This window comes from Acromyrmex echinatior, chromosome 4 (assembly GCF_024713525.1).
Source record: "Acromyrmex echinatior isolate Ae372 chromosome 4, ASM2471352v2, whole genome shotgun sequence".
Taxonomy (NCBI): Eukaryota; Metazoa; Arthropoda; class Insecta; order Hymenoptera; family Formicidae; genus Acromyrmex; species Acromyrmex echinatior.
The window spans coordinates 14,099,947-14,110,540 of NC_141855.1; the positions used below are offsets into that span (position 1 = coordinate 14,099,947).

The 10,594-nt window shown below is 29.6% G+C and overlaps 2 protein-coding genes and 1 long non-coding RNA gene across 34 annotated transcripts in view; 1 reads left to right on the forward strand and 2 right to left on the reverse strand.

The window, feature by feature from the left end:
• Window positions 1–10,594, forward strand: part of LOC147909995 (uncharacterized) — a 200,825-nt gene that overhangs the window by 129,967 nt on the left and 60,264 nt on the right. The window contains exon 6 of one of the 30 annotated variants that reach the window (XR_015544909.1): window positions 5,628–5,868. The exons of the other annotated variants lie outside the window; for them this stretch is intronic. This is a non-coding gene — a long non-coding RNA (uncharacterized LOC147909995). Of the gene's footprint in view, window positions 1–5,627; window positions 5,869–10,594 lie in introns of those variants that run through there. 30 annotated transcript variants of the gene reach the window in all.
• Window positions 79–4,098, reverse strand: LOC147910003 (4-vinylanisole receptor-like). The gene is made up of 5 exons (XM_087405682.1): window positions 2,724–4,098; window positions 2,353–2,452; window positions 1,622–1,732; window positions 1,048–1,203; window positions 79–751 (listed from the first exon to the last, which is right to left on the reverse strand). Exons 1-5 carry the CDS (start codon window positions 3,545–3,547, stop codon window positions 698–700), a joined length of 1,245 nt encoding a protein of 414 aa, XP_087261808.1. The 5' UTR covers window positions 3,548–4,098; the 3' UTR covers window positions 79–697.
• LOC105148409 (4-vinylanisole receptor-like) lies at window positions 5,919–9,865 on the reverse strand. 3 transcript variants are annotated; one of them, XM_087405722.1, is made up of 6 exons: window positions 9,757–9,865; window positions 9,048–9,672; window positions 7,743–7,842; window positions 7,472–7,582; window positions 6,449–6,604; window positions 5,919–6,211 (listed from the first exon to the last, which is right to left on the reverse strand). In XM_087405722.1, the coding sequence occupies exons 1-6, from the start codon at window positions 9,848–9,850 to the stop codon at window positions 6,158–6,160; spliced, it is 1,140 nt and encodes a 379-aa protein (XP_087261848.1). In that variant the 5' UTR covers window positions 9,851–9,865; the 3' UTR covers window positions 5,919–6,157. The 3 variants fall into 3 exon arrangements, with proteins under 3 accessions (XP_087261848.1, XP_087261846.1, XP_087261847.1); XM_087405720.1 differs by having other exon boundaries at window positions 9,048–9,850; XM_087405721.1 differs by having other exon boundaries at window positions 5,919–6,261; window positions 9,048–9,850.

The window sequence follows — 10,594 nt, forward strand, 5'->3', positions numbered from 1 at the left end:
AACTAACAAAGTAAAGGAAAGGTATATCTTACTATCCTAGATCTTATACTTACATCATGAAAAAGTTCCGATATACACTTGTTAGGATTCTAAACGCAAAGAAACTTTAAACTTTATTTATCGTCATATTGTAGAAGTTTAGTACTACAGATGTAAGAACTTCAAACAGAATGATTTAGAAATATGGTTCGAATTTTTAAACATCAAAATTGTAAAATATTATATAATATATAATATCATACGTGTATGACACTTTTGACATAATCATTGATCTCATTTATTAACTTGTTTTTGTTGAGTGCGTAGATGTCCTATAAAATATATCGAATATATCTTTTTCGAGTTTTTCTATGTTTTACATATAATTACATAATTGCGTGTGTAATTGTACATATGTGATATTATTATGTTTCCCCCTCAGACTTGTATATACATGAATAACATGAATATTTTGTTTTAACAATATATCATAAGAAAATATAAGCCCAAAATTAAAATTTTAAAGAATTATGCTTACTCACGGGAAGCAAAATGATAAACAATTTTTGAAAATCTCGATATATTAATATCTTTAAGGTCAATGATTTCTAATTTCAGTGCAAAAAAAGGGTTAAATAATATTTTCAGGATATGCTAATACTTCCTATATAAAATACATAATTGTATATTTTTTAATTTATATTTCATATAACCACTTTTACATAGTCATTGTTCGCAAAAAATTGCAATATGCGACCGATGTTTTAATTACCTGAAACAACAACATACTTGTTTTTGTAGAAAGCGAAAATGATATATATCACATTCCATAAGTTACAAATTTAGATTATATAAATTTATTAAAATTTGATGTCTTAAATTATACGAATATAAGATTTTATGTTTTTATTTTGAATGTTATTTATGAATGTTATTTATGAATATTTTTAAATGCAATTCTTATAAGATGATCACCATTTGAAATTAAAAAAATACAAGGAAGATGCAATTTACTAATTTTTTATTATTTATAATGAAACGAAGGAATGGAATATCTACATTACTTACATCACCAAAAGTAGCGATGGATAAATGGAATAATTTTCCCGCTGTGATTTTAACTACGTTATTCGATCGGGCAATAATCAGAATAAGACCACGTGCAGTTGTGTGGTGTAGATTATACCAATCAGTCATATATGCCATTTCTCCGACAAGTTTGCACTAATTTAACATAAAATTTTGTATGAGTAATAATTTGATAATTTAAAATCTGGAGACACGGTAGTGTCTCGGCGCTAAGCATTGGCATGAAACACTGCCTTTATGTTAATATAATGAAGAAAAATATAAATTTATTAAAAACGAGGCAATTTCGTTTTAAATATTATAATACAATAAAAATTTCTTCATTAATATGTAGCGTTACATTTTATTCTTTTCGTAAAATATTGACATTAAAAAAGTATTAAAACGTGATTTGTTTTCAAAAATAATAATAAATTTTCAAGGGGCTTTTAGGAATTAGCGCGGGAAGAAGTGCACACAGATTAATAATTTTAATATTTTAATGAAGATGTAGATTTATATACACTTATGGTGACTTTTTTGTTTCAGTAGATAGATTTAATTCTCGTATTACCTGTTCTGTGATAATTCCTCCGATGTAACAGAATATAAAAATATTGAAACTCGTTGATAAATATGGAAAAAGATAAGATGTTAGTTTTGTCGTATCAAGTGTTTCCCAACTCTACGCAGAAGAAAATTTGTACTAAATTTAACGTATTTTAGATACCCAATGATTCACTCAAATTTTTATGTAAATATAACATGTATTATATGAGAAAGTAATATTACGTAAAAAATGAAGACAAAAAACATTTTGATACAATTTTAAAACAAATTTTGAAGATATATTTAATGAATAATATTAATATTCATAATATGTTGCATTAATGCGTAAATTTTATTTATTTATCTTAGAATTTACGTTTTCTATATGTTCCTATGTTTATATTATATGTTCATATTCATTTCACCTTTTCTTTGTGAATTCTTTAATATTAATAATTGTTAAATGTCAATTTAACACAAAATGTTCAAACAACATAATGCATTTTACGTTAAAATAACACATGAGTATGTGTTATTGTGTATGTAAAAAATCCAACACAATATCTTGTCCACGATCGATTTTAATACGAATACAAAATGTTTTTTTACAATGTAAAATTTAAAATATAAGCTTTATTATATAATTTATCGTTTTTAATACACATTTTGTAATAGTAACGATGTTTGACTTTTCATAAATAAGTAACATTTATTTGTGTGAAATAAAATTTGCATTTTCTCACGTCTATAGCGTACCATAGCAACATAATATCCAAGCATGCACATTAATGTTGTGCATCCCGTTAATTCAGCAAAAGCTGGTTTATGCATAATACTTTCCAGTTGTGATATAAAACTGAAACGTATAAATGTGTATAACAGTTTTTTTATATATATTATTAAGTTACATACATTAAACTGATTAAACATATCTTTTCATGTATATAATTGACAATATAAATTCCTTTTTAGTAATTCATAAGAAAAAGAAAATTAATTTATCCTAATTTTAATGTATACCTCTGGTCTTTAAATGATTAATTATTAATTTAATTGATAATTTAGAACTTTTTTATAGAGTATTAGAAAATATGTATGTTTTTTTCCGGATATCTATTTTGAAATACCTCAATATTCTTAGGTGATGTTCTACGATAGCAGCCAGTCTTTGTTCAGCTTTATCATTTTTCTTCGTTCGATTTTCAACTAATTCATGTAGCCACAGGTACAGCACCTTTAACTGACCACAAGCATGTATCGCGAAGACAGCAGCCAGACTGCAAGCTCCGACAGCACAAGTACTTATTACTAATATTACCAGCTGTTGCAAAACTACCACGATTTCATTTAAAGGAGTAAATCTCGTATCGATGATTTTGCTGTAAATCGGACACGTCATCGGATGCGTTGTAAAAGTCTCGTTGCCGATAGTGATAGTAACAGTTTTTATCGATTGCCCTAAGCCGTACAATAGGCAACCGCCCTGCATCATTATCCCACAGATTACAGTAACGAAACGACCAAACTTCGCATATTGCATCATCACTTCATGTTCTTCGATCTTTTGCACGAGACTCCAGTCTTTCTCCATATGTTGTATTAATTTGTGTATGTCATTGCTACGATTCAGCAACACCCAGTAATGTATCGTGCTCATAAATCTGTTGATGAATGGTCCTAAGGTACTCAGTTTTTTCTTGATATTGTCTGCTTCAAATAACACATACAAGATACACGGTATCGTTGGGACTGCTATTATGCTTGAACATATGAAAATTTGCAGTAATATCATGATTTTGTATCCTAGACTCGGTGCATTTATTTGTGGCCACGCACCAATTGATTTGAGAATCCATCGACTAAATTGTAAACTGTAATCGTTATATTTTTTCGATCTATTATCTTCTGATGCACGTTTCAAATTTGACATGATCACTGCACGAAAGCACATAGTGTACTGCCACGGATGGACAATTCATCATACTGCAATATAAAGAAGCGCTTGCGCCAATCTTCAGAAGAGTTTAATGATCGGTCTGACATTAAAAAGTGTTTTTATATGGATGTTTTCTTCCTAATACGTATTGCGTAACCAATGAGCACATTCAGTTCTGTATAATGGAAAACGTGGAACGTTTCTGATTGGTTACTCGATACGCTTAAAATATCAATCTATATACAAAGCATCTTTACTCTGAGAGGGGCGTATATTAAATCGATATTTTTGCTCGTTCAAAGTTTCTATCACGCGAAGTCTGAGTGAATGTCCCATGTCATGAACATGAAGGAAATGTTCATAGAAGTGCCATTGAAAGTGCTTCAATTTAAGTCTTTTTTGATTCGATAACATATTTTAATCCCGTTTTTTTTGCATAATTAAATTAGAATAAATTAATAGAGCTTTATTATTTATAACTGATGATAAAAGTTACAATATTATAAAGAATAGGAAATATTATAAATAAATTAAAAAATTATTGAATATGAAAATTAGGAAAATGTTTTGCTTAAAATTTTGAATAATTTTGTGTACAATAATTCTGTGCTATTTCACATTGCAATTATTAGGTGTTGGAATTAATTCGTAGCGTTTTTTAATGAAAGAATGTTATTTATTTCACATGAGCATTAAAAAATACATTAATGAAAGTACTTCCCATCACTTGTAAAACGCTACGAATTAATTCCAACACGTAATATATATTAAATTTGAATGTAAATGTAATCGTAAAATGTTAATTTTATTAATCTTTAACAACTACAGGTCTTTTGACAAATTCTGAATGAATATTTTAATCGCGTCTAAACCATGATTTGCACTGGTAGATACGATTATATGTACGGTTGTAAAGTTCTAAATTGTACGTAGAAAAAGTTCAAACTTTTATTCATCTGTATGTTGTGGAAATTTGATATTACAGACGTTTTTGAAACAAAAAAGATTTTGTTGTAAATATACGAGATTTATAATAAAATTTGCTTACCAATATTTTTCGCATTTTTCTATAAGCTCTTGTTTAAAATTATTGACATAATTTGAAAAATTCTTATTAAATTTTTTTTTTGTTTACATCTTTGAATTTTATATAGTGCATTTGATTAAAGAGAAATAATTAAAATCGTAACTGAAGCAGAAATAAGCTGATTTAGTATCCATATATAGAAATTAAAAACTTTTATTTTTAATTTTAATTTTAATTCTAATATTAAAATATAATATTAGGTGTTGGAATTAATTCGTAGCGTTTTTAATGAAAGAATGTTATTTATTTCACATGAGCATTAAAAATACATTAATGAAAGTACTTCCCATCACTTGTAAAACGCTACGAATTAATTCCAACACCTAATATTAAAATTATTTTTTTACAATAATATAACTATGTTATCTCCTATGTATGTAACTCCCTATTTTTCATTGCATATTTTTGTAGCACATCTCAAGAGCTTTCCAAAACACTATAATAAAATAATTTTTCATGAAGTAATATAAGAATTATAAGGCTTGAAAGTTACAGTACCGCTAGCATTACGCAAGATGTCTGATCGACGGCTAAAATTTCTTGAATGTCATTCAGGATCATGTCTTGAATAACGTTTGTTAAGATCAAGGTCAATGATGATAGTTTCTCTTATTTTCATTTTTGCACTGAAAATTCATTTTTATGTAAATGAAAAACAATCTCCAGTGAGCTTTATCTTAACAAATGTTATCCAAGACATGATCTTAACCGACATTCAAAAGATTTTAGGTCGGACATCTTACGTAATGCTAATGCCGGCGATACTGTAACTTTCAAGTTTTGTCTGAAACGTTTTTTTCTAAAATGCTCTGTTTCCGAGATAAAAGGTGTGTACGGGTGATCTAAGCCTGTATATAAAGAAAAAGAATTATTGTATCCGATTCCAAATTGCACTTGGCATATTTAACTAATCGCTTGCTGTCACACAAGCATTGTCCTGTCTTTGTTACTTATGCAATAAAATGAAAAATGGGACGATGTTGTGTCGATTTATCAATCTTTTTTCAGTATGACCACTTCATGAAGTATGCAATGCATTGTCACGAATGGGTACCAGAGTTCATTGTACCAGAGTTGAATATGAAGAGCCTGAGCAAACCTTCGAAAACATTGGATGAATAACGTGATATTACAACTGCTTTGAAAGGGTTACATATCCAATCAATAATTGTTCGCCGCGAATTTATATACTAATTATGCAAAGAAAATGTTGTGTGTCACGAGAAGAATAAATTCACTGTAATTACTAGATATGTTTTTTTTATTCGATATGCATGCTTCTCATTTTAAAACTGATAAATATAAAATTTCGCTGAAAGTAAAAATAAATACTTTTCAGTACATACATATAAAAATTATAATAACATATACAGAAAGAAAAATTATAGAAAATTATATGATACATTTGAAAATAATTTGATAACTGACAGATTTTACATGAACATTGATTTTATTTACTAAATCTTATTTTCAAGATATAATTATGTATTCTACAAAATATATATATTATGCATTTCTTTACATTTCACTAACATGTTTTACATAGTCATTGTTCGCAAGAAATTTAAATATACCATAGAAGTTTTAATTACCTGAAACAGACATGCTTGTTTCTACACAATACAAAGCAGTATATATCATTCTACAAGATACATTAAAATTTTAAATTATGCATGCTCGTATAATCAAATGGACATAATCATAATTGATAATTTAATTCAGCAATTCCATTTCTTTTAAGGTGATTATATTTCATAATTAATTAAAAAATATGGAAAATTAGTTTACTATTTAATGAAATAACGGAAAGATATATTTGTATAACTTACATTACCAAAAGTTGTGATAGATAAATGGAATAATTTTCCTGCTGTAAACTTAATTATATCATTCGATCGGGCAATAATCAGAATGAGATCGCGTGCAGTTTTGTGATGTAGATTGTACCAGTCAGTCATATATGTCATTTCCCCGACCAGTTTACACTAATAAATTGACACAAAAGTAAAATTTTTTATGAAAGAATTTAATAATTGGATTAATAAAAGGTTAAAAATAATTCAGCTTCGTTGAAAGTTAGGTAATTACAATTTAGCATTTGTTTCTAAGTGTATTACAATACACTCTTTCTAAAAATATTGACTGCGTTGAGCAGACAAAGCTGCGCAGTGATTCTTTATTATAATACGCGCACGTTTCCATTAATATACCTATTGAAAAATTAAAAGTAGGAACCAATGGCCGCGTCTATTTTGCAGTTTTTTTTCTCTGCATTCTGATTGGATTATAGTTTCAAATCTAGAGAAATCGGTCTCTCTCAACGAAGAAAATTTATAACACAATTGCAATTAAACTATTATGTATAAACATGGTCAATAATTATTTAAAAAATGTCAAAATCAGATGTATCCAGTATGTATAATTTTTAACGATAGATTATCGTTTCGTTGCATAAATAATATGGTACAAAAAATTATACAACAACATAACGATACCGAACTGTTGTTAAAAGCTTCTTTCATCAATTTCTGGTTAAATTAATAGACGATCAATTCCTAAAAGCACTAGCAGCAATAAACTGTGTTTTATTCTCACAATAGCCATTAATCAATGATTAATTCAATCATCATGATGGTTATTGTGAGAATAAAACACAGTTCATTTTAGAAGAGAAAGAAAAAGGAGGCATTCTGATGCATTAAATTGCTGCTAGCGCTTCTAGGAATTGATTGTCTATTAATTTAATCAGAAGTTGATGAAAGAGGCCTTTAACAACAGTTCGGTATCCGTTAATTGAAATTGGTGAAAGAGATTCTAAGACTTATTGATTTCAGTATGTTTTAATTCTTAACCTGCTCTGTGATAATTTCTCCGATGTAGCAAAATATAAAGATATTGAAACACAACGATAAATACAATACGCCGTAAGATGTTATTTTCATTGCATCGAACGTTTCCCAAGCCTAAAAATTAAAACATAAGCTTATTTTTTATCTTATAATGATTTTCTGTATATATTTTATAATAAAGTAACAATGTTTTTGCTTTTCATAAGTAAATGACAGTAGGTATACTAGACAGTAGGTAGGCCTAAGTTTTTCATTTTTATGGTCGCTAGCCTACCATAATAATGTAATATCCAATTAAGCACAATGATATCGTGCATCCCACTAATTCCACAAGAGCGACTTTATGCATAATATTTTCCAGTTGTGATATAAAACTGAAACGTGTAACTGTACATAAATGATACAGTAAAATTTTGTAAATAAGTAGGGTGCGAATGTTCAGGCACGGGATGCTCGGAGAACCGCTGCGTGCAAGTGAGTCGGATGCTCACTGAAATGAAATAGCAACATTTCTCGTGGTTACTCAAAGCCTGCCGACTGTACTCGATTTATCTAAATATATTTATCTCGGTTGACATGTGGCCTACTCAATAGGTGCTTTCCAATTGCTTAACATATTTTAACACAAACGTACACAGAAATACACAAAGTGTAGCATTGTGCACGATTCATTTGGAACAGAATATGTACGCTTGAGATATACGTAACCTGTAGACTTTCAGCGTCGGCAATGAATTTTGGAACACAGCCTGTAAAGGCAGTAATCTGCCAATAATTTCGATTTATACAAATATTATTTATATTTATTACTTTGCTCTTGTCGATTCACAGAATAAATTATTAAATGTAATTATTTTACAAGTAAGTAGAATAACGCTTACAATAAAGTCGATCCGGCTTTGTAAAAATATCAAAAATATTTTTAACAATTTCATTAATTGAGGTCAATTTTTCCTCAAGATTTCGTACATTTTGAGGAAAAGAGTTCTCACGCGATCTCGAATCAATACTAAAAAATACAGAAAAAATCTCTGCACTCTATTTCTTTTATAGGCCGTGTGCCAAACGAGATAGATATATTCGGATAGATCGTGTACAATCGGCGAGCTTTGATTCTCCTCGAGAAATTTTGCTATCTCATTTCAACGAGCATCCGAAGCGGTTCTTCGCACGCGCCCCAGGATCGCGCCTGAACTTCCGTACCCTATATTATAAATAAGTTATTGTAAAGGTGGAATCTCACGATATTTGATTTCTTGCATGCAGCGCTTAATATATGAACGATTCTAGCATACATCAGAGCAGGCATGACTGCATGCATACTTATCATTAAAAAAATTGATCATTGTGTGATTCCATCTTTATATTATATTTATATTTCTCATATAACTGACAATATAACTGACAATAAATTCTCTTTTAATAGTAAAACATAAGAAAAAAAAATTTATTTATTCTAATTTTAACGTAAATATCTATCTTTTAAATGATTAATTATTAATTTAAATAGTAATTTAGAAATTTTATAGAATATTAAAGGATGTGTATTGATTTTAATGAGTGTCCGCTTGTGAAATACCTCAATATTCTTAGATGACGTTCTACAACAGCAGCCAGGTTTCTTTCAGCTTTATCATTTTCTTTTGTACTGTTCTTAATTAATTCATGCAACCAGGCGTATAACACGTTTAACTGACCACAAGCATGTATCGCGAAGACAGCAGCCAAACTGCAACCACCGGCATTACAGAAACTTATTACTAATAGTACCAAGTTTTGGAAAACTAACGCGATTTCATTCACAGGAGTAAATCTCACGTCGATGAATTTGTTGTAAATTGGACACGTCATCAGATGTGTTGTAAAAGTCTCGTTGCCGATGATAATAGTTGCAGTTTTTATCGATTGCCCTAAGCCGTACAATAGGCAACCGCTTTGCATCATTATCCCGCAGATTATAGTAATGAAACGGCCGAATTTGGCATGCTGCAGCATCACTTCTCGTTCATCGATCCTTTGCATAAGATTCCAGTCTGTCTCCATATGTCGTATTAATTTTTGAATGTCATCACTACGCTTGAGCAACACCCAGTAATGTGTCGAGCTCACAAATCTGTTGATCAGTGGCCCCACGGCACTCAATTTTTGCTTGATATTTTGTGCCTCAAATAATGCATACAATAAACACGGTATCGTTGTGACTGCTATTATGCTTGAACAAATGAAAATTTGTAGTAATATCATGATTTTGCATAATGAACTCGATACATTTATTTGTGGCCACGCACCGATTGGCTTCAGAAGCCATCGATTAAATTGTAAATTGTAATCGGTATGTTTTTTTAGTTTGTCACTTTCTAGTGCACATTTGAAATTTGACATGATCGCTGCACGAAAGCACACAATGTACTGTCATGGATGAACAACTCATCGTACCGGAGTATGAAGAAGCGCCTGCGTCAATCTTCGGAAGAGTTTGGTGATCGATCTTTGGTGACCTAACATTATAAAGGGCTTTCACGCTTGGATTAATATTTCTTTCACAATTGCCGCGTAACCAATAAGAACATTCAGTTTTGTGTAATAGTAAACGCAAAACATCTCTGATTGGTTAAGCGATATACATTACACAGACAATATGAATCCATATAGAAGCACCCTCGCTCTGAGACGGGCACAAGTTCAATCGATATATTTGCTCGTTGAGAGTACGGTAAAAGAAACCATAGTTGAGACTTTCTATTATCCAAAATCTGAGTGAATATGGCGTGTCATGAACATTGTGAGGAAAGATTCGTGTAAGTGACATTGAAAGTGCTTCAACTTTAAGTGCTTGAACTTTTATGATATTTTTTAAACTATAACGTTTTTTGCATATTGATTAACAGAATAAATAAGTTTTATTATTTTTTAAATAGTGATGAAGATTACAATATTATGAGATATAGAAAATGTTATAAATATATATATGGGAATCAGAAAAATATATTGCTTAAATTTTTAAAATAATTTGATGACTAATTACTCTGGGCAGTCTAATATTATAAGTTTGTTTATCAATTTTTTGGCGTGTATATATATATATAGATGTATGTATGTACACACACACTCACGCACACACGCACG

Excerpts from the sequence above, each read along its gene's own strand:
- LOC105148409 (XM_087405720.1), bottom strand. The coding sequence starts at position 9,850 with ATGTCAAATTTCAAATGTGCACTAGAAAGTGACAAACTAAAAAAACAT. Across the intron at positions 7,583-7,742 it reads TTGGATATTACATTATTATG|GCTTGGGAAACGTTCGATGC; the intron begins GTAGGCTAGCGA and ends TTTAATTTTTAG. Across the intron at positions 6,212-6,448 it reads CTATCACAACTTTTGGTAAT|GTAATTAAAACTTCTATGGT; the intron begins GTAAGTTATACA and ends TGTCTGTTTCAG.
- LOC147910003 (XM_087405682.1), bottom strand. The coding sequence starts at position 3,547 with ATGTGCTTTCGTGCAGTGATCATGTCAAATTTGAAACGTGCATCAGAA. Across the intron at positions 1,733-2,352 it reads TTGGATATTATGTTGCTATG|AGTTGGGAAACACTTGATAC; the intron begins GTACGCTATAGA and ends TCTTCTGCGTAG. Across the intron at positions 752-1,047 it reads CCATCGCTACTTTTGGTGAT|GTAATTAAAACATCGGTCGC; the intron begins GTAAGTAATGTA and ends TTGTTGTTTCAG.